Raw genomic sequence first — 27960 nt, forward strand, 5'->3', positions numbered from 1 at the left:
CTCGCTCTACCGGATTCCCACAGCTCCTCCGCACCCAGCCACACCCCTAGGCCCGCCCCCGACTCTTGCCTTCGGCCTTCCTCCTCCCGCTCCTGCTCCCTCCGCCCCACTTTCCCGCCCACTAGAAAAGCCCCGCCCCCCCAGTTCCGCAACCCAACTCCTTCCCTCCTTCCGTCGCTTTCCCCCTCTCCCCGCCCCCATAGCTGCCTTCGATTGGCTAAACTGGCGGTGCCGCGGCAGGGATGCAGCACAGCCTCATTCTGATTGGCTGAAGCGTAGTCGGGCCTCTCGTGATTGGCTGATATGGGGAGACAGCAAGTGTGACTGCGCGCCGGGGTGTGTGGACGCCGCTTTGTTGCCTGAGGGGGGTGGCAGTGGAAGTTAAGGGAGTCGGGTACCAGCGCTTCTCCGGACCAGCAGTCGCGGCCGTTGCAGTCACTTCGCCGGGTGGCCTTTAGCGTAGGAGTCGCGTCGATAGCAGCCATGAGCGGCGGGGTGTACGGGGGAGGTGAGTGAGCGCCGCCGATGGAGAGAGCGCGCCTTTTTAGCGCGTGGGGTTTGTAACCGCCGCCCCCAGCCCTCCCCTCTCCTCCCCGGCGGCCCTTCCGGTCTCCCCCTCTCGGGACCCCGGCCTCCCCGCCCCATCCCCGCCCCGCGCTCTGCCCGCCCCTGGAGCCCACCCGGCTCAGCGAGCGCCGCAGGCACCCGGAGTCGCCGCCCCCTGCGGCCCCTTCCAGCCTCGGCCCGCGGAGGAGCCGGCTTTCGAGGTTGCGCGCCGCCCCGGGGATGGGCGGGCAGCTCCTCTCGGGGGCCCGGCCCGGCGAGCCGAGGCTGGGGTGACGGGCCCCGGGGTCCCCTCTCTCACAGCCGGCTCTGTCGGCGTGTGTGCGCTCGCATGTTTTTAAACTTGGGAGGTCCTGGCAGTTCGCTGGCGTGGACTGAAGGTTTCCCCGGCGTCCCGGAGATGGCAGAGCGAGCCCCGAGGAGTGGAACTGATGGAAGGAGTGGCGGTTACTCAGGATGCAGCCTCCTCTGTATCCGCGCCCCGCGCTCACTCTGCATCACGCCTTTCAGTGACTTTTGCCTATTTGTTGACTGTGGATGCTCCGGAGTTACCTGTGGGCGGGTCTGCTCCGGCTTAATTTAGGAACACATGTAATTGAAGGATGGTTACGGTTGGGTGGGCTGCGGTGTAGTGAACGATTACCACGGGCCTGGGGACTACACAGACCGGGGTTAGAATATCAGGCTCACCATTTAGTAAGCTCATTGGCCTTGGGCAAGTTACTTAACTTTTCCCAGCTTCAGGCTCCTCTTTTGTGGAATGATGGTTGCTACCCATTGGGGTGGTTGTGAAGGTTAAGTGGGATAATACTTCACTTGCTGCTCAAAGTATGATCCAGGGATCGGCAGCATCGGCCTCACCTGCAAGCTCGTTAGAAATGCAGACTCTCAAGCCCCACTCTAAATCTACTGTCAGAGCCTCCGTTTTTGCAAGATACCTAGATGAAGCACTGATGTATATGATTCATGCTTTGTGTTGTGTTTGATGAGTTAGGGAAGAAAGAGACGAACCCAAAGTGTTGCTTTTGTTATTGTTGCATTCAGAAGCAGATGGCATTTTATAGGTAGGAGATGAAAATAAGGTTTTCAAAGTTTTTAGTGGTTTTGGAGTGAAGTTTGAGTCTCTACTCAGGCGACACGCTGACCCTCACCCTCTCCTTCTCCATATATGCTTTTGGTTTGGATTTCTCAAATGTGAGAGTCAGTAGTTTTCTAGTTTTACTTTGGAGAAAGCCTAGTGGATCTTCATGATTTACTTCTTCCCCATCTGAAGATGTAATCCTGACAGAAAGACTTGATCTGTGTGCCTTTGCCTCATGGAGGCTGCTGACTCTTGACTTTCAGGTTCACTGATCCAAGAACCTAAAGGCTGTCCACTGAGTATTTCCTTACAAGGCATTGTTAAATGTGACTACCATAGAAATGGATACTAATAATGCCAACAGTTAACATTTATTGAGTGCATACTGTGTACCAAGAACTGTTCCAGAGGCTTTTCATGCATTGCATTTAATACATGCATTAGGTCAGTTAATCCACAACAACCACTGGAGGTGGTACTACTTATCCCCATATTATTAAAGAAGAAAATGAGGTGTAGAAGAGGTTAACCAGCCCAGAGTTACATAACTTTCTAGTAAGTGGGGAGCAGGAAAAGAAAAGGCATTTCAGTAAAACCCTTCCCCATAAAAAAAAAATTAAAAATAAAAAGATTTTGATTGTTTCTCCGTAAGCCATTTTTCAAGTATGGAGAACCACAACATATTCATGTATGGTTTAGGTATTCAGAATAAACATCCTGTTTCTCATTTGCTTATGTAGAGGAATATATCTTAAAGCCTATTTCACATATAAAGTATATAAAACTCACAAAAATAAGTGTATGATTTTGTGTTTGAGCTACTACTGTATGGCCAGTATTTATAGTGGGTCACATTTTCCAAAGGGTTTACTGTGAAAGGGTTTCCAAATTCTGAGAATCAAGAGTCTTCCTCAAATTAAAATTCTACTATGTCCAGTTTACCACACTGATTAAGACAGGAAAATAACTGATTTGTTAGATTTTTCTTTTCACACAAAAAAATTTTGAGTGCTTGCTATGTGCAAAGTATAGCTTCTGCCTTCAAGAAACTCGCAGTCTTGTAGGTGAGTCAGTCAAATAAATAGACACCATATTTCATTTATTTTTAGTTGTACATTCCACCCCAGACACACACACGCACACACACACACACACACACATTTAAAGAGCTGAAGTTGGAATATTATTGATGGTGTGGCAGCATGTTTTTCTCCTAGCGGTGCGTGAACTAATGGTGCATCTTATAGTTTGTAGTGTCTTATATGGATGATAAATTCAGTGAAGTATGTTCAATAATGACAATATGTAGAAGATACAAAGGTAGCGCAGACAAAAAAGTTATTAACTCAATGTGGAGGAGTCAAGGGACTTTACAAAGGAGGTTATGAGGATGATGAAAGAAGAATAGAGAGGGACAGCATATGCAGAGTAGATGGTGTGTTTAGGAGACAACATACTCTTCAGTAATGGTAGTGTATGAGGTGGGAGGAGAGACTGCTGCCAGATTATGCTAGGTCTTGAATATCACCTGGGTAGAATAATTTGAATTTTATCTTGGGATGATGGAAAACCACTGAATGATTCTCCCTTTTCTTTTCATTGAAGGATTTATGTACCAAAATGTTCAGTTACAGTTTTGAAAGATCACAGTGCAGCAGTTTGAAAGGTGGATTGAGACAGTAAAGATGGAAGCACAATACCTGTAGGGAGTTGTAATTCCTGGTTGAGATAAGAGCTTGACTCAAGGCAGTGGCAATGGTATTAAAGAAGAAGGGATTTGAGAAATATTTAGCAGAAATATTTGTCAGAACTTGATGAGGGATATGAAATGTGAAGGTGTTCAGGAAGATTTTTGCCTCTGATGACTGGAGCCACTAACTGTGATAAGCACAGCTGAGATTAGATTAGGCAGGATGGGGACAAGGAGACAGTGCTTCAGGTATGTTGAACTTGAGGTACCCCTGGGACATCAGGTGGAAGCGATGTACAGTAAGAAGTTTGAGATCCGGATCTGGTTGAAGGTGAGGGCTTGAGAGAGAGATTTGAGATTGGAAGTACCGCTGTTTAGGTAGAAATTGAGGCTGTCAGAGTGGAGCAGGTTACCTAAGAAAGGGTAAGTTAGAGGCGGGGCTCCTGACATGGAGTCCTTGGCCTCCCTAAGGAGTCCATGGATATAACTAACTGAATTTTATTCTAATGAGTTTCTTTTATAGTCTATTTGAAAACATTCTAAGACGACATTCATAAGTGTCCTAAGCTGTCTGTATTAGTTTGCTAGGGCTGCCATAACAAAGTACCACAGACTGGGTGACTTAAACAACAAAAATTAATTTTTTCACAGTTCTGGAGGCTAGCAGTCTGAGATCAGGTGTTGACAGGGTTGTTTTCTTTGGAGGCCTTTCTGCTTGGCTTTCAATGGCCGTCTTCTCCCTGTGTCTTCACATGGTCTTCCCTCTGCACATATCTGTGTCCAAATTTCTTCTTCGTGTAAGGATATCAGTCATTGGATTAGGGCCCACCCTAATGATCTCCTTTTAATTTAATCACCTCATTAAAGACCTTATCTCCAAACACAGTCACATTCTAAGTTACTCGGCGTTAAGACTTCAACATATGAATTTCAGCCTTGATCATTGTCAAAGGGGTCCATGGAACAGAAAAGGTTAAAAGCCCTGGTGCAAGGCAAAAGGTTGCTCCTTGAGAACAGGAATAGAAAATTTTGGTTAACCAAGCAATTAATTCATTTAGTTAGGATATTTCTTTACCCAACATTCTGGTTAATCAAAGTGTTAGAATTTACCAATTCATGTCATTGGTATACAATCCTTACTGTTTGTACCTGAGTTTACATGCTGTGGTGAAAACAAATACAGTGTTCTGCTTTTAAGGACCTTTTCTTTCAGACAAAATAATTTGGATCAGAGATTGTATAGAGAAAAGTTGATTACTTTGGGAAATGTAACAAATACAGAAACTTCCTTTCAAACATAGGTGGCTCTTCATTTTATTTCAATAAAAATGAGATCACTATGCTGTAAAGACACCATCTCTCAACTGTGATAATTGTAGTGTAATAATTGATCTTTATTTTAAAAATTGTTTTTTTAGTTTTTGAAATACTTTAAACATTAAAAAATAAAGTATATGTAAGTTTAATATGATACTTCTGTACTCACTACTGAGATTAAATAAATGTAATGTTTTGTCAAATTTGCCTCAGATATTTTACGAAATTAAATTGATATTGTTGAAATCAACAATATAGATAAAATCTATATTGTTGATATAGATTCCTCTTCTCTGCCTCCTTAGAGGTTACCAGTGACCTGAAGTTGGTATGTAATATTCCCCAACCCTATGCATATTTTTATACTTTTATTAAGTGTGTGTGAATCCATAATGAATTAAGTAGTATCAAAATATGTGTGCATAGTAACTAGCTTTTTAAACTTAATTCTTTTGAGATTTATCCATGTTAATACAGGTAGATCTAGACCTTTTTTAACTGCTATGTAGTATTTCACTCTATGAATAAACTGTAGTTTATTTTCCTACTGAGAGACCATTTAATCTTTCTACCTTTTCCTGTTGCAAGCAGTGTGATGATAATAATTATAATGGCAGCTACCACTTATTGTGCTTATTATTTACCAGGTGCTGTTCTAAGTGCTTCCATACTTCTAGCATCCTGCAAGATAGCGACTATTATGCACATTTTACACATGAGGAAAGTGAGGCAGAGAGGTTAGTAAATCACCTGAGATCACATAGCCAGTGAACATTCTCTTACATGTCTCCTTGTGATATACGTGAGAGAGTTTCTCTAGAGAAGACATCAGTGTAATTTCTATGTATGCACGTTTTCAACTTTAGTAGATATGACTAAATTGCTCATAGTGGTTGTATCAGTTTACAACTTTTTTTTTGCGGCGCGTGAGCTTCTCTCTAGTTGTGGTGTGCGGCTTCCAGAGCGTGGGTTCCAGAGCTCTGTAGTTTGCGGCACGCAGGCTCTCTAGTTGAGGCGCATGGGCTCAGTAGTTGTGGCGCGTGGGCTTAGTTGCCCCGCAGCATGTGGGATCTTAGTTCCCCGATCAGGGATTGAACCTGCATCCCCTGCATTGGAAGGCGGATTCTTTACCATTGGACCACCAGGGAAGTCCCAGTTTACAACTTTACTAGCAAATGTGTAAGAGCTCCTCTTTTTCTACATCTTTGACAATACTTGGTCTTATCAGCCTTACTAATTTTTGTCAATTTAATTGAGCTAAGTAGTATTTCTTTATTATTTTTAATGACTGAGTGAAAAAATCCTTCTTTGAAAAATCAGTGCCTAGAAAACCCAAGTGCTTTGTTTTAGGAGGCGTGCTGTTTTGGGTGAAGTATTTTTAAAGTGTAATTAGAGGCTTTTCTCTGAATTTGAATATGAAAAAAAATACTAGCTTTCTCTCTCAGTATTAAACTTTTATCTCCTACAAATCTGTGAAATGTGCAAACTTTAATGATACCTTCATTTTAATGATTTTTACCTGGCCTATATTATTATACCTTAAATTCTTATTCTTTAGGTTCCTTATTTTTCTTGGGGTTTTGCTAAGTTTCTTCCCTAATTGCATGAAATATAATGTTGATTAACGTATGAAAAAAATGGTATACCTTAGTATACTGGATAGCTTTCCTTTGCCCCTCCAGATCCACTTTCCACCCATTTCCACCCTCTGTGTGCCCTTAAAGACTGACACTTGTAGACTGCATCAGTGGGCTTTCTTGGCCTCTGGTTTGGCCAATGGTAGGGTAACCATACTTCCTGCTTTGTGCCTCTTGTCCTGGTATAATTATTAATAGGGGCTCCTATCACATTCAGAAGTGGCTCAGTTTGGGTGAGAAATTCGAAGATCACCCTAGCCAGTGGGGAGAGAGGTTGGCAAATGTATTAGTCTGGTTCCTTTTCCTCAGGGTCAGCCAAGGCTGATTCCATCCCTCAACTGAAGGTCTGATGCCCTCCCAATACAAGTCTCTCTCCGGGTTCTGGTAACAGTTCCTTCCCTGTGTTTCTTCAATTCTAAGTGTGGCAACAGAGTTCTGTTATTACTAGTCCTAGGGTACCATACTATCCTTTCTGGTTTTCCTATATTTTGCCTGTATTTTTGTAAGTAGACCCTTTAATAAGTAAACTCTCCTTAAATTACCTAATTTTAGTGTACCACCTCTTTCCTGATTGAACCTCTCCCGATATACTGTGTATGACTTGTTATATTTTAATTAAGTGAATCTTTAAGGTGTATTTAAAACTAGGTTCAAGCTAGTAATAATATGAATATAAGCACATTAAGTACTCTTAATTTTCACATGATACTTGTAAGTCGTTAATGTTAATTATCTTTTCATCTTTTCAGATGAAGTAGGAGCCCTTGTTTTTGACATTGGATCCTATACTGTGAGAGCTGGGTATGCTGGTGAGGACTGTCCCAAGGTAAGTGGAATGGTAGAGTTAATTGGATATGCAAGAGCCATTCATGTAGAGTTAAATTCACACGGAAATTCTGACTCAAATATGGTAAAAGACATTAGTTGGTGGAAATGACTCCTTGGTAAAAGCAGGTAAAATTTGTAAATAATGTTTTTGACTCTTACAGGTGGATTTCCCTACCGCTATTGGTATGGTGGTAGAAAGAGATGATGGAAGTACATTGATGGAAATAGATGGTGATAAAGGCAAACAAGGTGGTCCCACCTATTACATAGATACTAATGCCCTGCGTGTTCCGAGGGAGAATACAGAGGCCATTTCACCACTGAAAAATGGGATGGGTACGATGTTTTTTTCTATGGATTTGATTCTAAATGTAAAGTATGCATAGTATATTTTAGATATAAAGCAATGGCTTCTTAAAAGTTGAACATCAGCTATTTTTTGTTGTTTTTATTCCATAAACTGATGTTCCAGGCACTGAGAATACAAAGATGCATAAATCGTGTTTCTTTTCCTCAAGAAACTCATAGGTAGAGGAGATAGATGTGTGTATATGTGTGTGTATATAGATATACACACACACATATATATATAGGATAAGTGCTATAATATAACTATGTTTGATAAGCAGTGGGATTAGAGAGGGGAGGTATTTAACTCTATCATTGGGGGTCAGAGATGGTTTTCACAAAGGAGGTAACTTTTGTACTGAATCTTGATCACTGAATAAGAATTAGCCCGACTGACAAGGCTGGGTAAATTAGAGCAACCAGCATGTGTGAAGAGATGGTGTTGTGGAAGAAACTTACATGTTTAGAAGTGTCATCAATTAAGTATGACTGTAACAGTAGGTACATTATGGCCAATTGCAGGAAAGGTAGGCAGAGAGCAATCATAAAAGGGCTTGTAATGCCAGGAGTATATTAAGCTGGTAACTGAAAGGTAACTCCAAAGGAATTTAAGCAGCATTTTATGTATAAATGCTCACATATGCCAGCTGGAAAGATTAGTCTAACAGTACTCTGTAGGCTGGATTGGAGGGAGATACTAGAGATAGGAAGATCAGTTAGGGAGGTGAGTCCAAATGAGAAATGAAGAGGGTTAAAATTTTAATACTGATGGCAGAGATCCTGAGGTGGCTGTCAGAGATATCCAAGACAAATGGTACTAAGTGTTTAAAGAGTTGAGAAAGTTTCCTAGATTTTTCTTTGGAGTTACTGAATGGGGGGTACCATGCATTGAGGTTGGAATAGCAGGGGAAGGAGCAAGTTTTTTGGTCTTAAAAAGCAAGTGTAAGACCCAAGATCACTCTCAGGTCCAATTATTCACTAGAAGGACTCACAGGACTCAGCATGTCAGTGTACTCACAGTTAAGGTTTATTATGCTGAAAGAATACAAAGCAGAACTGACAGAGAAAAAAGGGGCATGTAGTGAAGTCCAGAGGAAACCAGTGCAAGCTTCCAAGAGCTTACAGTGAAGTCATAAAGGATGTGCTTAATCCCTCCAGTAACCAGGAACATGTGTGTGTGGTCTACTAGTAGAGCTCATTAAAGACTCAGTACCCTACTTCACACTCACAGGATGGCTATATTATAAAGACAGACAATAGCAAGTGTGATGAGGATATAGAGAAACTGAAACCTCCATATCTATTTCTGGGAGAGAACAAAAAATGGTGCAGCAGCTTTGGAAAAGTTTGACAGTTTCTTAACAGGTTAAACATAAATTCACCATATAATCCAAACAGTTCCACTTCTAGGTATCAACACAAGAGAACTGAAAACATATGTCCACACAAATACTTATATGCAAACCTTCATAGCAGCATTATCCATATTAGCCGAAAAGTGGAAGTAGCCCGAGGTGCATCATTGGATGAATGAGTATACAAAATGTGGTATACCCATAAAATGAAGTACTATTTGGCAATAAAAAGAACAAAATACTGATATAAGCTAAAATATGGAAGAACCCCAAAAGTCTTATGCCAAATGGAGGAAATCAGATGCAAAACTCCACATAATGTATGATTACTCTAATATGGAATGACCGGAGAAAGCTAATCTATACAGACAGAAAGTAAAGTAGTGGTTGCTTGGGGCTGTAGTTGGAATGGGAAGTGACTGCAAAAGGGCATAAAGTTTCTTTTTGGGGTGATGGAAATATTCTAAAATTAAATTGTAATAATATTCACACAACTTTACAAAAGATTTACAAAAGAAAATCATTTAATTGTACACTTAAAATGGATCCATGTTATGGAAAATTATACCTCTATAGAGCTGTTAAAAAAAAAAACTGGAAGGACATTTTTTGTTACAGATATTTTATTTCTTATATTATTTTGATACTTGGAATAAATGAGTGTCTTTTAGATTCAGAAAATAAAAGAACTCAGTACCCATGGTTTTTATTAGGGGCTGGTCATGTAGGTACTCTGTGCCTAACATGTTCCAAAACCCCAGACTCCCAGAAGGAAAGGTATTCCACATAAACCACACTGTATAAACAGTTTAGGCACAGTGAGCTACTCGTATTTGGGGAAAGTTTTATATCAGTGTAGGGAACTGTTTACCAGACAAGTTCCTAGATGCCAGCCAAGGGTCAGCCTTGCAAGCAGGCCTTTCTCAGGTCTGCTAAGTTAGCTCTTTCTGCACAGCAAGTAGATGAGTTTATTAGTTCAAAGTGTTTGAATATAGGTGCTGATCTAATAGGCAGGTGAGAGAGATTTTAAGACATGGAGTTGATTTTTTTTTTACCAGAAAGAGTTTGGGATATGAGAAGAGGATTGAGGATAGGATTCCTTATGAAAATTTATTTCCGTGTATTTAACCAATAGAGGTGCCTGTGAAGGAGAATGAGAAGGAACAGTTAGGGAAGTAGGAGAAAATTCAGGAGAAGGCCAAGAGAAGAAAAAGTTCTAGAAGTAAAGAAGTCCAGTGATTCTCATTGTTCTCAGCTGTGGCACTGAGCTTTACGCTAAGAAGGGGAAAGAGAAGTTAAAGCTACAGAGGAGGTCCATTGATCAAAAAACCCCCATCCTGATAGGCCTATAGAAGTATGTTTACAAGGAATGACATTGCTTTGTTGGACTGTGGCAGAAAAAGTTTGTAAACTCTTGAGTCAGTACTGTCAGATAGTAATTTAGAGAGGTCAGATGAGATTACAAATGTGAAGCATCCACTGGATTTGCCTGTTAGAAGCTCATTAGTGACTTATGCGAGCAGTTTCAGTGGAATGTTTAGGTGGAAGGCAAATTGAAAACATACTATTCTCTAAATTTTTTTGGAAGTCTTTACATCTTTTTTCATATAGATTGTAAGCTTTTTAAATGTCCGCTCTAGATCATACAGTTCTTCTGTGTTTTCTCCTACCATTTGAATTGCATTTTGGGCCTCTAATAAGTACTTACTGAATAATATTTATTTGGTATTTTAGGTCTATTTGATACATTAATTACACCTGGGACAGGTCTAGGGGTTGTAACTGTTGGGGCTGGAGAAACCGTATCTAGAAGACAAAGACGATGTCTATATAAAGTGCTGTGTTATGAGGCAGAGCTGTAAAATAAGTAGGTTCTGTATATTACAGTATCAATATTAGTGTTAAACCATTAGACACAGTTTCTCAAAATATGCTGTATTCATCTTCGATTAAGCATTATTTTCAAGGTATTAATCTTATATTTTAGTTGAAGATTGGGATAGTTTCCAGGCTATTTTGGATCATACCTACAAAATGCATGTCAAATCAGAAGCCAGCCTGCATCCTGTTCTCATGTCAGAAGCACCGGTGAGACAAACTTTTTCGAGTTTCTCTAGGTTGTTTATTTACTCATTTGAAGAGTGTTTCGTTTTTCTTTAAGAGACATAGAAATTCTTATTTTGAATTTTGAAGATTAGGGAAAGGGAGATTCATTTATAAATACTCTTACAACTTTTATTTTTATTATTTCAATAATTAAAATACTCAAAGAACAATAATTAAAGCATGCTAGTGGGTTCTGGTGGTTATTTATCTATTTTTTCCAGGAATTTAACATTTGATTTCCTTGGGCTGCTTCCCATTTTGGTCAATTGTCCCTTATCCCTCAAGGGCAGTGTATATCTGCTTTTATACTCAACCTTAAGAGTGACTAGATTCACTCTTTTTTTTTTTTTTAATATAAATTTATTTATTTGGCTGCATTGGGTTTTCGTTGCTGCGTGCGGGCTTTCTCTAGTTGTGGCAAGTGGGGGCTACTCTGTTGAGGTGCGCGGGCTTCTCATTGCGGTGGCTTCTCTTGTTGAGGAGCACGGGCTCTAGGTTGCACGGGCTTCAGTAGTTGTGGCATGCAGGCTCAGTAGTTGTGGCTCGCGGGCTCTAGAGCGCAGGCTCAGTAGTTGTGGTGCACGGGCTTAGTTGCTCTGCAGCATGTGGGATCTTCCCAGACCAGCGTTCTAACCCGTGTTCCCTGCATTGGCAGGCGGATTCTTAACCACTGCACCACCAGCGAAGTCCCTAGATTAACTCTTAAGATTTAATAATACTTCATGTTTATAAGAATCCTGATATCCCTATACTTTGAAAAGTCTGTAATTTCTAGAATTCATAGCAGACAATTTTACTTATTAAATAATAAAATTTATATTTAAAGTCAATGTTGAACTAGGGCTGGAAATTGCTAGACCAGAGTCTCTTGTGAAATACATTTGATATAGAGTCAAAAGGGCCCAAAAGACTAGATAATGATTATAAATTATCAATATTTTGTTATTGTTTTCTAAACTCTAGTTTCTTTTGAGTACCATCTACAAGTGGGAGAATTTGGTCGTTTAAAATGCATATTTAAGATTTTGATGACTAGATTCACTCTTTTTTTTTTTTGACTATTACCAAAGTTTATTTAACAAAAAAGTTCAGTAAGAAAATGTACACGACCCAGTTTTCATCGTAGTAGAATGTGGAGAGGGGACATGTGGAAGCAGTTGATTTCTCTGTTGAAGACAGCTGTTGTTCGTACTCGTTCCAAGGCTTCTAACATGATGGTACTATTCCTCATATTACCACCATTCCAGTATTGTTCTGTTGCCCACTAGTTGCTATCTCCACACATTCATCTATCACAAGGTTCATAAAGAGATCAAATCCCCTTAATATTCCTTGGACATGTCTACCACCATTTAATTTCAATGATAACTTCTTGTCCATAAATTTCTTCAACTCGGGAGGGTGAGCTTTGCTCGTGATGTCTACTCCACGAGCTCAAAGATGCCTCCAAACGGAATTTGGGTTCTCCCTCATGCTTAGATTCACTCTTAAGATTAAAAAAAAAAAGATTTAATAATACTTCGTTTATAAGAATCCAGATTTCCATATACTTTGAAAAGTGTAATTTCTAGAATTCATAGCAGCAAACAATTTTACTTATTAAATAATAAACTTTATATTTATTAAATTTATTACAAATACATAGAAATAAATGTTGTAAAGATATGATAAAGAAGATTTTCCATGGTATTTTACTCTATTATTAATGTTTTACATCTTTGTTAATATAGTGCTGAAATGAATTTTGAGATAAATTAACACTTTAGTTTTTAAACAATAAATAATTTGCATTTCTTTTCCCCTCTTTTCAAGTGGAATACCAGAGCAAAGAGAGAGAAACTGACAGAGTTAATGTTTGAACACTACAACATCCCTGCATTCTTCCTTTGCAAAACTGCCGTTTTGACAGCGTATCCTTGAAAGTGTAATACCCACCTTCTCTTTAGGAGTAACTGTGGTGCTGCTAAAGGTGATGCCCTCAGCAGGAAGACAGGAGCCACTTCTTGCTTGTTTGGAAGTTGAGGCGTTTTTCTCCATTGCTTTTAGATATCTGTCTTTTAGTATTCTTATTGGAACTGATGCATGTGAAAATGTGAGAGAGAGATAGGAAAGAAGCACTCAAATTCTTCTCATTAATTTAACAAAGTTTAACAAAAACAAAAATTTTTGTTTTTAGAAGAGGAATGTGACGACAGGACAGTATCTAAGTCAGTTGACCTAGTTGAATTCAAAGATTGCCATTTTCTTCCTCTTCTCCAGTACCTTAGAAAAGTGGAAATTGGCTGTAAATTCATTTAAAATTTAATCGCCAAATATTTTTTACAAGCATATTAAGGGACAGACAAGGAAATATTATGTCCTGATCTCAAAGAATAATGTAATATTCTTGTTGAAAACTAAATAACAGATTTAAATAGTACTTCAAAATAGCATTGGCAAAAGTCATAAAGAAGTACATGATTAATTTGAATTTTTCAAATAGCAATTGTAGTTAAGTGGAGTAATATTGTAGCCTGACAAGCCTTTGTAAAGAAAAGAGAATTTAGTTGCAGGATGTGGGGGAAGGAGCCCTATATTTAGAGTTCAAGTTCCAGTGCTTATAAACTGATCTTGAATTAGGTACTTAAAATTTGAACTTCACTTTTTACTCATTTATCCAGTATACCTCCCTGGATTGCTGTAATATTCAAGTGAATTTTATATGTGTGAGAATCACTGTGGTAACTGTAATCTAACATTTGTCTGTTGTGGTGTGTCTTGGAGATGACTTTAGCACAATTGTGGAGGTGGAAAGTGTAAGCGTTCTTCACAGTGACTTAGTTTAGAGTTGAAGATTTATGTTCGGCTTCAGAACAAGTTGTAAAAATATGTTTAGATCAGACTGTAGAAGTCTTGCATGTTAGATTTTAAAAATGTGAACTTTAGACTCTAGAGAACCATTGCAGGTTTTGAGTAGAGGAAGGAGAGTATTAGCAGACTCATTGTGTGCATTATATCATTTAATTTTCATAATAATCCTGTCAGGAATCGGAGTCAAAGTAAGCAAACTGGTCCCAGTCCACAGCTTGAAAACGGCAGTTCTGAATTTGAACATAAGATCTGTTTGGCTGCTTCCTTACAAGGAGTATGTAAACAGAATTGGTATTGTTTTATTTTTTAACTTTTTATTATAGAAAATTTCTTACACAAAATAAGATAGAATATTATATTGAACCTCCATGTGCCCATCACCCAGGGTCAACAATTTTCAACACAGAGCTAAGTGGTATTAGCTATAACCGCAGGCACTCCCCCTCCCACCATGGTTTTGAAGTAAATCCCAGACATTAAGCATGTATCTCTAAAAGATGTTACCATATGTCTCTTTTTTTTTTTAAGATATAACCACAATTTATTTTCTTTTTTAAAAAACAGTTTCGTATATTTGGATCAGGACCCAAACAACAGGGATCATGCATTGTATTTTGTTCGATATGTCTCTTAGGTCTCTTGTGGTCTGTAGAATGTACCCACCCTCCCCTTTATTTTCTCTTGTAATTTATTTGGTAAGGGAAGTAGATTGTCCTCTAGAATTCCTAACACTTCTGGCTTTTGCTGACTGGTGTTTTTTACTGTGTTCTAGCCCAGAGGTTCTCAAACTTTTTATACCTAGAGCTTTTATTTATGTGGATCATATCTGGTAGTATTTGCCATATTAGAAATTAAGACAGAAACTTAAAAATTATATTTGCTTATTTTAAGTAAATTAATAAGCCCATTGTATGTTAATATAAATAAAATATTTTAATAAAAAATAACTATGTTTTCCAAAACCAAAAATATTAATGAGAAGAGTGGCTTCGTTTCACAATTTTTCAAATCTCTTTAATGTTGGACTTAATAGCAGAAGTTGGATTCTCATATCACATTCAGTCTGTTGTGTATCACACATGACATAGCCTCTGGAAAAAAACTCTTGTACATTTATGAGAGAATGACAGTGAAAAGGGCAAAGAACATCTTAGTATTATTCTAAAAATTGTTTTGACTTCTCAACCATGGCCTTGGGATTCCTTTACATTTTTAAAAATTATTGAGGATGATGCAGAGCTTCTGTTTTTTGTAGGTTATAACTATCAATATTACTGTTTGAGAATTTAAAACTAAGACTCCTTTTAACATTTTCTTATTAATTTAATTAAAAATAACAAAAATAGACACATTAACATCAACAAAAATAACAGTTTTATGAAAAAGATAACTCTGTTTTCCAAAACAAAAATATTAGTGAGAAGAGAACTATTGTTTTATCTGACTTAATTGATAGCTGGGCTCTCATATCTGCCAGCCTCAGGCTCTGTCCTCTTGACACCTCAATTTGCGAGGCAGGCTTCAGCCTTCTGCTGTCAGAGCTGCATACTGTTGGAGAATTCATTTATTTAAAAAGGTAGCAAAATCACAGAACTCATTGGTGCACCTCTGTTTTTCAAGAATGCATTGCCCTTCTGTTCTCTGCATTTTGTTGGTCCCCCTGCAGTCCTGCAGTTGAATAGTTCAGTTGTCAACCAGAGATTTGGGTAGATTTTATACTCAGATTTTGGGTTTTATCCCTTCTGTGGTTCTCTTACTTCCAGAGTTTCTACCTTAAATGTCCAGCTTTTCTTCCAGCCCTGAACTCCTTTCTGTGTTCACTCAAGGTGGTAAAGTTGCGATTTTTCATCACTGCTTTCCTGAGCCATAGCCATGGAGCTGGGAAGCACTTTTAGGCGAGGAAGCTGCAAACTTGCAGTTTTTACCCCTTCTAGTTGCAGTTTCATGAGAATAAGTTTTGGCTGAGTTTTGACTACTTTTGAATACTTTCCAGTATCTTAAAATGGTCACTTAAAATAATTTGTCCAGGTTTTATAATTGCCATCTTTAGGAGGGCTTACATACTTTCAGTCTGGTGTTACTGTATCACTTTGTACTAACAGAGATAAAATTAGTGTTTATGTATATAGATGACCAGAGATCAATGGAGTACCAGTAATAGCAAAGATAAATTATTAACCTATCTTTCTGGCCATTTATTCTCAGACCTCTTTCCTCTGATCGTTCCTGCCCGTGCCTTAGTTCTCTGCCCTTAGCCCTTCATCTCTCTTGACATGTTCTTTCTGGTTTAACTATCTATTTCCTTGGCTTCAGATACCAGTTATACACTGACAAATTCCAAATCCATATCTGTATCCCAGATCTTTCTTGTGAGCTCCAGGCCCACGTCCAGCTGTCTACTAGAACTTTTTCTATTAGTTATCTGTTTAAGCATTTTAAACTCAATATATCCAAAATTGACCTTCTCTCCCATCAAATTTATTCTTTCTCCTTTGTGTATTATCTTACTCCCAGTTGTCTAGACCAGAAATCTTTCTCATTAACACTTCAAATTCAGTAGTTATCAAGACTGTCTATTCTCCAGCCTCCCCCGGCCCCAATCCAAACCCTCAGATCCATTTATTTCTCTATCCACTGCCATTGCATTAGGTGCACCCCTTCCTCTTATCTTGCCCATTCTTCACACTGCAGCTCTGATCATCTTTGTTAATTGCCAGTCTGCTAATTTAAGCCAGAATCATCTTCCACAGCCTTGCCTTTCTTCTCCTCTCAGGCCTCAGTGAACTACGCTGCACTTCCCTGACCTCTTAACCATGCTCTCTTGCCTCCTGGCCTTCCCGCATGTTTCTCCTCTTCCCCATGTCCCCCTCCCCAGCTTACACTTGAATTTCCCAGGGATTGGTTGTACGCCTATATACTCCCCCATGGCACCTTAAACTGTTCTTTTTATAGCTTTATTGATCTCTGCTGCACTTATCAGGATATCCTTCAGGGCAGAGACAGTTTTGGTTCACCTCTTTGTGTCGTCTCTGCTTAAGGAATGCTAGTGAGAGAATGACCTCCCTGCTGCCCTCCTTTATTGCGCACCAGACCTATCACTAGGCACATAATAGATGCTCAGTAAATATTTGATGATCCAGTGAATGGCTCTACTCCTAAATGTCGGTTTATGATGTTCACATGATGTAGGCCTTCTGCAGCACAGAGCTGTGGAAAATGGGATAAGTGGAGTCTGCTGATATTCACTGGCTGTTGAATCTGCCTGGAATAGCTCTTCCTATTGAGTTGGGGGAGATGATGGTAACTGCCACTCAGCTGCCAAACTGCTGAAAGGTTCTTTAATCCTTTGTGAGTTTGTGAGAATGGTTTTAGTTCTTAGCTCCAATGTCACAGCCTCCCACTGTTCTTACCAAGTTTCTATAGATTTTGTTAAATGCTTCTCCGTTTGTTGTAAGCCCTTTGATCTGTGCCAGGGACTTTGAATAATTGTGCTAATTTGGACCAGTTTAACAGATGTCTCTCTGGGATAAAGGTTTCTCTGACTTCCTCACACCACCATTCTGGAAGTCCTGCCTGTTGTCATTTGTTTTGAAACCAAAGTTATTATTTGATGCCAACTTTCATCCCCGTATTTACTTTAACACATTTTAAGCCACAATGCACATGTTTTAAAAATGCCTTAATAAAACCTTCCCTTTACAATAAACATTATTTTAGGAACCTTGATACTTTCTTTTCCTTAATGCTTTAAACTAGATTTGCTAATGGTCGTTCTACTGGGCTTATCTTGGACAGTGGAGCCACTCATACCACTGCAATTCCAGTTCACGACGGCTATGTCCTTCAGCAAGGTAACTGTATTTAACCAGGGCGCACCGAGGACACAGATCATGAAATAAAGCAATGACTTGGACTATCAAAGTATAGCAGTTCCCAAATCATGTCTTTAAGTGTTTTTTTTCCAAATCTTTAGTATATAGTGTATATTTAAAACTGATGCATGGCTTCATTCATGCTTGGAGGGATAGTTCCGTTAATTCTGCTTGAAAACAATTAATCATGTATAAATACACAGAGGAAATTTGTCCCAGGGAGTTTGGATGGAATGCTTTCTTAGCCTTGTTTAATCTGTTTCATAGGCATTGTAAAATCCCCTCTTGCTGGAGACTTTATTACTATGCAGTGCAGAGAACTCTTCCAAGAAATGAATATAGAACTGATTCCTCCATATATGATTGCATCAAAAGTAAGTGATGAATGAATTTTATTTCTGGGATTTACCTCCAACTCCCCACCCCCATGTTGTGAACTCTGTTAACCTAGCGCTTGCTCTTGGCACTCAGGAAGCTGTTCGTGAAGGATCTCCAGCAAACTGGAAAAGAAAAGAGAAGTTGCCACAGGTTACAAGGTCTTGGCACAATTACATGTGTAATGTAAGTAACCCTTATTCTCTTTACGAAAGCATTATAGGCTGTAAGTCTTTGACTAGAGTATGAGCACTTTATATTTTCAAACTTATATTTTTAATGATATTTTACAAACAAAATTAATAGCTTTTGGCGGAGTAGGGGGGTGCTTTTCATGCTTGTCAGATATCTCAACAAAGTACTGTATATTCACTTGGATTACTGTGGTGAGACCTGAAAGGAGCTTTGGGATAAAAACAAGCATTATGCTATTCTGTACATTTTTTGAGTAAGAAAATGGTTTTAGTGTATAGAGACCTGCCTCAGTTACGTTCTCTTTCCTAATATGAGTCAGCTATGTAAAAAAATGTGTTACTGTTCACAGCAAGGAGCCAACAAAAGGTTTTCTTTACTGAAAAATCCATCTCCGAACATGACTTACTGACAGGGGAGAGGTTAGTAAAACAACCTCTCACACCACAATATACATTCATTTTTAACAGTAAAAGGATATGAAAGTCATCATTTACTCTGGCAGGGATATATCCTATTTGACAGTTTCTTACACCTAAGGATAAAGATATTTTGTGGGTGTTTGGTACAAGGAAAAATTGTGAAGATGATTAATAATTGCACCTAGACCTTAGACAGGATTTTTCCTTAGCAGCTCAGAGGTCCTATGTATTTCACTGCAAATTTTTTAACTGTTTTATACTATGTCAGTCATTAAAAATTCCATAAGATACAATATATATGCATTTTATATATATTCAGCTAATGAAATCTTGCTTCTAAGCTTATTTTAAAGGGAAAAACAGTAAATCAACTATACTCCAATAAAAATTTTAAAGAAAAAAATTTTAAAAATGGGAAAACAGTGTTCTAAAACCAATTTTGTTATGCAGGACTGGGGTACAAGGGTTCCCACTTGTTTTTATCTCATCATTTTTCCATAACAGTTGTAATTTAAATGTTATATAATTTAGCTTATAATGCGAGTGTTTAGAATTGGGTTTCTTGATGCTCAGAGTCCTTACTGGGTAAATTTATACCCTTGAAATGAGTTAGCCATCCAGGAATGTGGTACAGTTTTATTAAGAAAAGTGTTTTTAAAATAATGTTACAAAAGTATAGACTGAAAGACAAATCTCAATAATCTTGTTTCTTACCCTTTTTTTAAAATCCATAGTGTGTTATCCAGGATTTTCAAGCCTCAGTACTTCAAGTATCAGATTCAACTTACGATGAACAGTATGTTTTCTTATTTTTTCTGCAAGACTTAAAACTTAATAGCTTATTAAAACCTTCATACTAATCTTTAAAAAAAACTGTATACTTAATGTATAACTGAATCACTTTGCTGTACACCAGAAACTAACACAACATTGTAAATCAACTGTACTTCAATTTAAAAAAAACTGTAGGGACTTCCCTGGTGGCGCAGTGGTTAAAATCCGCCTGCCAATGCAGGGGACACAGGTTTGAGCTCTGGTCCGGAAAGATCCCACATGCCGTGGAGCAACTAAGCCTGTGCGCCTAGAGCCCATGCTCTGCAACAAGAGAAGCCACTGCAATGAGAAGCCCGCACACCGCAATGAAGACCTAATGCAGCCAAATATAAATAAAAATTTAAAAAAAAATTTTTTTAAACTGTGTACTTCATAAATGAGGAAAGAAATTGATTTGTTTAGTTTAAAAAAATGTAGAATATGCTTAACTGGTCTAAAGGTAAAAAGTTAAGAAATACTGAATAACATTTTAAAAGAAAATAAGATATTACCACTCTGCTTTCTTATAAGTTGATGATTCCTTAGTAGTTTATAATTCTGAAGAGGATTGTTTTTGTCTTTTGTTTAATATTGTTTGATATGTTTTCAGAGTAGCCGCACAGATGCCAACTGTTCATTATGAATTCCCCAATGGCTACAACTGTGATTTTGGAGCAGAACGGTTAAAGATTCCTGAAGGATTATTTGACCCTTCCAATGTAAAGGTATAAAAGCTTATTTTTATAATTAGCCTGGTTTTTCCTTTAAAGATCTCTGTAATTACAAAACCTAAATAAGACTGACTAAACTTTTTTGGATGTGCTTTATTGTTTGAAGGTCTTCTGTGTGACTACTCTTTTCTGTTTTCTTATAGGGGTTATCAGGAAATACAATGCTGGGCGTCAGTCATGTTGTCACTACAAGTGTTGGAATGTGCGACATTGATATCAGACCAGTAAGTGCCAGTCTCGTTTATGGCATAAAGGTATCTTTTAGGGCAATCTAGTGCCCCATTATTTATAATGGCCATCATTATTTAAGTTGGCAACTTTGGCCGTTGACTTTGAAGTCCATTTTATAAAAATATGTAAAAAAATGAAGTTCTACTAGAAAAGGAAAAATGCAAAACTCTAGAGCTGTGTCCAGTGTGGTAGCTTTTGGCCACATGTGGCAATTCAGTTAAAATAAACATAAATTTAAATTTCAATTCTTTGGTTGCACTAGCCACATTATAAATGTAGCTAGTCGCTGCTTTATGACAGTGCAGATGTAGAACACTTCCATCATCACAGAACGTTCTTTTGGACACTGCTGTTCTAGAGATTTCCTAAAACGTGACATACCAAGATATAGATTATTGGTGATTTTTAATGTACATAGTACAGTTTTACTTTTTATTTTTCAGGAAGGTGTGGTTTAAGGTTTAAATTATGTAACTTTTACATGGAGTTTAGATATAAACTTCATATTTTTTGTGCTTTGCCAAGCTGTTTGTTTCATCAGTTTATTTCTTGCCAAGTTTTTTTTTTTTTTTTTCTTGGCTGCATTGGGTCCTCGTTGGGGCACACAGGTTTTATCTAGTTGCAGCGAGTGGGGGCTACTCTTCGTTGCTGTGCGTGGGCTTCTCAGTGCAGTGGCTTCTCTTGCTGCGGAGCACAGGCTCTAGGCGTGCGGGCTTCAGTAGTTGTGGCACGCAGGCTCAGTAGTTGTGGCTCGCGGGCTCTAGAGCGCAGGCCCAGTAGCTGTGGCACACGGGCTTAGTTGCTCCGCAGCATGTGGGATCTTCCCGGACCAGGGCTTGAACCCGTGTCCCTTGCGTCGGCAGGCGGATTCCTAACCACTGCGCCACCAGGGAAACCCTCTTGCCAAGTTTTAAGGACTAACTCCATATTCCATACCATACTAATTATTAGATAGATTATATCTTATTTAAACGCTAGATTTAATTTGTAGCCAACGTATTGCCTTGATTTTCTTTGAGTTAATTCATTTGCTTAGAGCATAGTGCTAATAGCTAAGGGTCTATAAAAAATCATGTTGTTCAAAAAAGACTTCCGGGTAGTTATGAAAAATGTTCTTTATTTCAACTAACTACCTGCCAGGGATGTGCTGCTTCTAGGATAATGGGGTTGTAAGTATGCAATTTTTTAGGGAAAGGCAGTTGATTTGAACTACATTTACTGTAAGACATTGCTAACTTTGTTTTTTATTGAGTTTTCTCCTTTAAACTATTGTTGATTGCAGAGGAGATGCTTCTGTATTCCATTTTCTCTTTCAAAAGTTAGATGATTTAGACATTTGGAATAAATTTTTTAAATATGAATTTAGCCACTAAAAAAGCAGGCTGACATTTAACTTTGTGATGCATACATGCAGATTAGAGGTAAATATACTCCTTATTACTGTGAATTTATTTTTGGCGGGGGAGGCCTCAGCACGTGGATTTTGAAAAAGTTCATCTCTGCAAAAGAGCAAGGTAGCAGTCATTTTGGCCGGGACTATTGTCAGAGTATGCATTATCCACCATAATCATTAAACCTTGTCTAATTTTAAACATTGTTAACTTCTAGATGTGCATTCTGAGATGATGTAATTATGAAATATACCTCTAATGAAATACTGGCAGCTATCTGCCAGAAAATTATGATTGGATTGTAGAATAATTGCTTTAAGATAGTGATTCTTAAATTTTAATGCACAGTAGAATCATCTGGAGAGTTTTCTTTTTTTATATATTTATTTATTTATTTATTTTTGGCTGCGTTGGGTCTTTGTTGCTGCGCGCGGGCTTTCTCTAGTTGCAGAGAGCAGGGGGCTACTCTTTGTTGCGGTGCGCAGGCTCTAGGCGTACGGGCTGCAGTAGTCGTGGTGCACGGGCTTAGTTGCTCCGCAGCACGTGGAATCTTCCCAGACCAGGGCTCAAACCTGTGTCCCCTGCATTGGCAGGCGGATTCTTAACCCTGCGCCACCAAGGAAGCCCTCATCTGGAGAGTTTTAAATAAACCAACAAAAACTTTTCCTGGACCCCATCCCCAGAGATTTTTATTTAATTGCCCCCAGGCATTGGTGTTTTAAAGCTCCCTAATGAGTTGAATGTGCAGCCAGGATTGAGAACCACTTGATTAAACTACTAGGTCTATGTAGAAGTAAAAAATTAAAAAAGGGAAAATTGTACTGGAAGACATGGTTTTATTTGTAGTTGTGTTTAAAACTGTTGGAAACATGTGGAACTAATTTATTTTTGTTTTCATCCCAGGGTCTCTATGGCAGCGTTATAGTGGCAGGAGGAAATACGCTAATTCAGAGCTTTACTGACAGGTTGAATCGCGAACTCTCTCAGAAAACACCCCCAGTAAGTTTTGTTTGTTCTTTAGTGGTATTTTTCTGTCATACGTATCCTCACTGCTGGTGGAACTTTATATAGATAGCTTGTTTTTCAGTAGATTGATGGTATTTTGTGTCTGCCTGGTATGGTATTACTTAAAGTTAATACCCCTTATTAATCAAATTTTTCTAGATGACATCTATTAGTTACTCTTGTACTGTTTGAATCTCACTTTATTCATTGATTCCATACTTAAGTACCTATAGTCTGCTAGGCACTAAGGATAGAAAATATAGTCCCTTCCCACCAAGGGCTTAGTCAGTTACGAGGAGTAGACATGCAGAAAATAAAAACTGTAACGTGCTAAGTGGTTCAGTATGTCATCAACCAGGCACTCTTTTTTTTTTTTTTTTTTTAAAGAAATTCACGTTCTTTTATTTATTTATTTATGACTGTGTTGAGTCTTCGTTTCTGTGCGAGGGCTTTCTCCAGTTGCGGCGAGTGGGGACCACTCTTCATCGTGGTGCGCGGGCCTCTCACTGTCGCGGCCTCTCTTGTTGCGGAGCACAGGCTCCAGACGCGCAGGCTCAGTAATTGTGGCTCACGGGCCCAGTTGCTCCGTGGCATGTGGGATCTTCCCAGACCGGGGCTTGAACCCGTGTCCCCTGCATTGGCAGGCAGATTCTCAACCACTGCGCCACCAGGGAAGCCCCCAGGCACTCTTAAGAACACTGAGGGGCAAGCACTTAACTCCCTAGGAGTGTCAGAGGAAAGCCTCATGAAGAAGCTGTTTGAATGAATAGGAGTTCAGCTGGTTGGCAGTTTATGAAAGGACATCTAGGTAGAGGGAATACCATGTGCAGAATATGAAGGGAAGATGGCATATTCTAGTATTTTGAAGCCGTTGGCTTATAGTCTGTGTAGAAGTGGGGAGAGCTATATGGCTGGAAAGATGAGCACGATGGTGTATTATGTCCTAGGGCTGCTGTAACAAAGTACCACAAACTGGATGGCTTAAAACAACAGAAATTTATTACCTCTCAGTTCTGGAAGCTAGAAGTCTGAAATCAACATGTCATTAGGGCCATGCTCTCTGAAACATACAGAATTTTTCCTTCCCTCTTTCTAGCATCTCATGATTTGCCAGCAATCCTTGGTGTTTCTTGGGTTGCAGTTATAGCACTTCAGTGTCTATCTCCGTCATCATATGGCATTCTCCCCTTGTGGGTCTGTCCTCTTAAATGAACTCTAGTTGTAATGGATTAAGGGTCCACCCTACATCTGCAGAGACTCTATTTCTAAATTAGGTCACATTCACAGGGACCAGGGATTATCAACATACCTCTTTGGAGGATACAGTTCAACCCACAGAGATAGGTACCAGGTCATGTCACATATTAATAGCAGACTTACAAGATAAAATTTGGCAGAGGACTGAAGAGCTTTTATGTTTTAAAAACATCCCTTGGTGCACCGTGATAACTTTCAAAAGGACAGAAGAACCTGGTTTAGGGAGAAGGTAGTTTACGTGGTACATCAGTAACAGAGTAGTAGTCATAGTCTTTAGATTTTTAAACTTCCATCAAGTAGTTTTGTGTAAGGTATTCTGCAATAAATATTACATTTTAAAAAACTTTATTAGAGATTACATAGGCCCTAACAGAATCTATAGAATTTGTGTACTTGATAGCCTTTGGTTTCTCATATAAAGGACTGTTTTATATATGCCACATTTTATTTGTTATTTAAGTATTGATATAGGCACAAGATTGATACCTCCTTACATTCTTGGAGATATAGACTGATCTGGCATTTACCTTAAATTACAGTACTAATCATTAGATTTCATAAAAGTCCCAGAATAATGAATATAGACTTGGGCTGTCCAAGGTCTGGTCAAGACCAGTTAGATACTATCCTTGTCTTTTAGGAGGCAGTTAAAATGTAATGAAATCCATCGTAATAGGTATCAACCAGTTCCTCACCTACAAAACCCTGTATTCATCCCTCCTGCTCTCAGCACCCCTCCCTCCCATTCCACATACTCCACCCCTGCTACATACACAGTTATTTCACTGTGAAAAAGACTCAAACTGTATGTTCATATATAGAATAATTTGTAAGTATCAACAATTTGAGAACTATCCCCAGAAGCAAATTCCTAGGTAGGGGGAAAATCTCTCCATACAGGAAGTGAGATAGGGATAGTGCTGAGCCATAAAACCATGTTTATTGAGAGAGTGTTCCAGCAGAACAGAAACACTAACTTGAAAGAAAGCAGTGTGAATAAACTTTCCTGAGATCTTACGTCTGTGTTTTGATTTGGATGGGGGCAGGGAGGAATAGGGAGGGGTGAACTAAGATATGAGGGATGAACTAAGAGAGGAGGGATTTTGAAGGCCTAGAAAAAGTAAGTCAGCAAGTTGAGGAGCACTACAGAAAGGGCAGCAGGTTGGGATAATAATTACACTTGGTGTTGGACAAAATGAAATAATATCTGAAGCACTTAGCACAGTACCTGATTTATAGTAAGTGTTGAGTACTTATTTTGCTGTTTTAGGATTAAATTCTGAATGCCATGCTCTCTAGTACGCAGTTTTGTAAGGTTTATATAATTTCTTATTAAACTACACATTACAAGACATAATCCAAGTACTTTAAAATCCTATACAGTAGTCCAACCTATGCCTACTATTAATCTGGCTACTACAAAATAATGATGTGTAATTAGTGCTTGAACCAGAGCCACTAAAAAGTCATAACTTGAATTTCCTAAGTTGAGCCACTTGTTCTATTTGATCCTCCTAATACTTATTCTTCCCTTTCTATTTTAGAGTATGCGGTTGAAACTGATTGCAAACAATACAACAGTGGAACGGAGGTTTAGTTCATGGATCGGCGGCTCCATTCTAGCTTCTTTGGTTAGTAGATAAACTACTTTGCAAAATAGCTGAAGCTTCTTATTTAACTTAAATGTATCACTGAAAATACTAAATTTAGTAGAAAGAATAAAAATCCCCATGGATCATTTATCTTTGCATTTTTTAGCTATCAAATTAGTAGAGGACCTGATACCAGTTTTACATGTTCCAAAATGACAAAATGCCTCAATGCCTTATTAGCGGGTATTGTCAGCCTAATTACAGTTTCCCCTCTCACACAGAGGCGGGCATCTGTTAACTTATCCTCGCCTCTTTTAACAGTACTCCCACTGGCACTAGTCAGGACTTATCTGCAGCACATTTAAAATTAAATCATTCCTTCTTGGGTTCTGGTTGCTCCCTGGCCTGTTGGTGAGGTAGAGGAAGTCAGGAATTGGTTCTTGGGGCAAATGGTGAAGTCATGGTGTTGGGGTTTGCATGCTGCTTGGACTGGTGCCTACCGTGAATCAGGAGGAAGTCCTCGTACTTATCTGCACCCTACATTTGGAGGATTTCCCCTTCACCTCAGAGCAGCCAAAGTAAATGTCACTAAGTACTTATGGTAAACATTTTAAAAAGCTATTAACTATTAAATGTTTGTAACTCTCCATTTATATATTTCTGGTCTATGTTCTGTTTCTAGTCTTTTAATAGATCAGAGTTCAAAACTGGATACAATATATGAATCCACTTGAATAATCATAGGGAATGGATTTCTCCCGCTTACATGTCTTAGTAGTAATGTAGTCCAGGTTCCTTCCTCCGTTAGTCATTTTCCTCCTTTGACCTTCTGTTTATTTTGCATAGTGCATGTGTACTGTCGTTTGTGTACTTGTAAAACTTTATCCTAGTTTGAGTTATAAATGTTAACCATTAATCAAATGCTAGAACATTTCATCAATGCTGTATTAGGATCAAGCCTTCCAACAAATTTCTGTTGTTGCCTTAATCAGTCCATCGTAGCTAAACTCTTCATCTTCCTTTCCCAGCATTTTCTAAATTCTCATGACAGTACAGAAAGATTTAATATTCTGTATAAACTTGGGCAAGACTAAATAGTGTCTTTGCGTGTTCTGGAGGGCAGAAAAAAGAAGGGTGTAATTTGAGTACTATTTGGGGAGGGGTTTAAGAGTTCTTCAAAAATTAGGAGTTGTGATAATGAAGATATTAAAAGAAAAAATTTTCTAATAGAAAGGTACATAGGTAATTTTTTCTTTCCATTTCACAGGGCACCTTTCAGCAGATGTGGATTTCCAAACAAGAATATGAAGAAGGAGGGAAGCAGTGTGTAGAAAGGAAATGCCCTTGAGAAGAGTTCCCAAACGTCTACCTTCTATGTTACCTTATGTTTCATAGCTTTAGTATACTCAGGAAAAGAACAACCATCTTTTGTAGAATGTTTATACATTTTTGCATACTTCAATTTCCACTTCAATTTTTTAAGGCTTTAACTGGCTCTGTAAATTAAAATAAGTTTGTGCTTTCCTTGAAATGCACTTATTCTTATTACAAGCATTTTATAATTTTGTATAAATGTCTATTTTCTCTAAATATTTTGCTTTCAGTAAAATGCTTTCCAACTCTGTTTATGGTAGAATTGCTTTTTATTGACTAGTAAAACTTACTGCCTATGTTTTTTACCTTAGGCTTTTAAAATTAAATAAAAATTACTAGCCATTCCAGAAATACTTTTTTTTTGGACTGCTGTGTTGTAACTTGCTACTTTAAGTACTAAATGTATTTATCATTATTTTGAATGGAAGTACTCACTGTTTATTAACAGTAGAATCCACAGCCCCTTCATATCTAGTAACAATAGTAGTAAAAAGGTTACCTGAATTCCAAAATGACCTTATTGCCTTTGCTATAGCAGTTGATATCACTTTCCCACTCTAAGATACAGGCGATTAAAAGTCTGCTTAGATGTCAGAGTTTATAAAATGGGAATTTTTAATCTGAACTTTATACCTGATTTTGACCACTTCCAGATTTAGCATGCCATAATAACACTTAAAACAGTCGACAGTCATTTGACTAAAAACACAAGTTATTTATAAACCACTTAATATGTATTTACTTTTGTATGCAGATTGTAATCCAAGAAAAACAAAATGGTAAATTAAGAGTTCAGATATCTTAGACAAGACTTGACTTCTGGGCTTCAGAAAGATGTGGAAGGAAACTTTTCCTGAAGAAACTTTTCTTTCTTGCTTGCTAAACTTCTCTTCCTTGCTTTGATGCGGGCTTGTTTCTCAGTTCTCAAT

The 27960-nt window shown here is 38.4% G+C and overlaps 3 protein-coding genes and 1 pseudogene across 5 annotated transcripts in view; 1 reads left to right on the plus strand and 3 right to left on the minus strand.

Moving 5' to 3' along the window:
* Positions 1 to 485, minus strand: part of LOC103009208 (60S ribosomal protein L11-like) — a 28212-nt pseudogene extending 27727 nt beyond the window's left edge.
* ACTL6A (actin like 6A) lies at positions 320 to 27281 on the plus strand. Of its 2 annotated transcripts, none has more exons than XM_007195383.3 (14): positions 320 to 508; positions 7039 to 7115; positions 7279 to 7453; positions 10808 to 10908; positions 12739 to 12836; positions 17533 to 17627; positions 17916 to 18022; positions 18120 to 18209; positions 19372 to 19433; positions 20061 to 20175; positions 20325 to 20405; positions 22707 to 22802; positions 25610 to 25696; positions 26925 to 27281. In XM_007195383.3, exons 1-14 carry the CDS (start codon positions 484 to 486, stop codon positions 27003 to 27005), a joined length of 1290 nt encoding a protein of 429 aa, XP_007195445.1. In that variant the 5' UTR covers positions 320 to 483; the 3' UTR covers positions 27006 to 27281. The 2 variants fall into 2 exon arrangements, with proteins under 2 accessions (XP_007195445.1, XP_007195444.2); XM_007195382.3 differs by lacking the exon at positions 320 to 508 and adding an exon at positions 5308 to 5389.
* On the minus strand, positions 12091 to 12378 carry LOC114235647 (small nuclear ribonucleoprotein G-like). The gene has a single exon (XM_057545596.1). It carries the CDS (start codon positions 12304 to 12306, stop codon positions 12154 to 12156), a length of 153 nt encoding a protein of 50 aa, XP_057401579.1. The 5' UTR covers positions 12307 to 12378; the 3' UTR covers positions 12091 to 12153.
* Positions 26924 to 27960, minus strand: part of MRPL47 (mitochondrial ribosomal protein L47) — a 24964-nt gene continuing 23927 nt past the window's right edge. For both annotated transcript variants that reach the window (XM_007195381.3, XM_028162101.2), the window contains one exon: positions 26924 to 27960. In XM_007195381.3, the coding sequence (XP_007195443.2) occupies positions 27858 to 27960 (103 nt within the window). In that variant the 3' untranslated portion in view covers positions 26924 to 27857.

Source organism: Balaenoptera acutorostrata, chromosome 4 (genome assembly GCF_949987535.1).
Source record: "Balaenoptera acutorostrata chromosome 4, mBalAcu1.1, whole genome shotgun sequence".
Classification (NCBI taxonomy): domain Eukaryota; kingdom Metazoa; phylum Chordata; class Mammalia; order Artiodactyla; family Balaenopteridae; genus Balaenoptera; species Balaenoptera acutorostrata.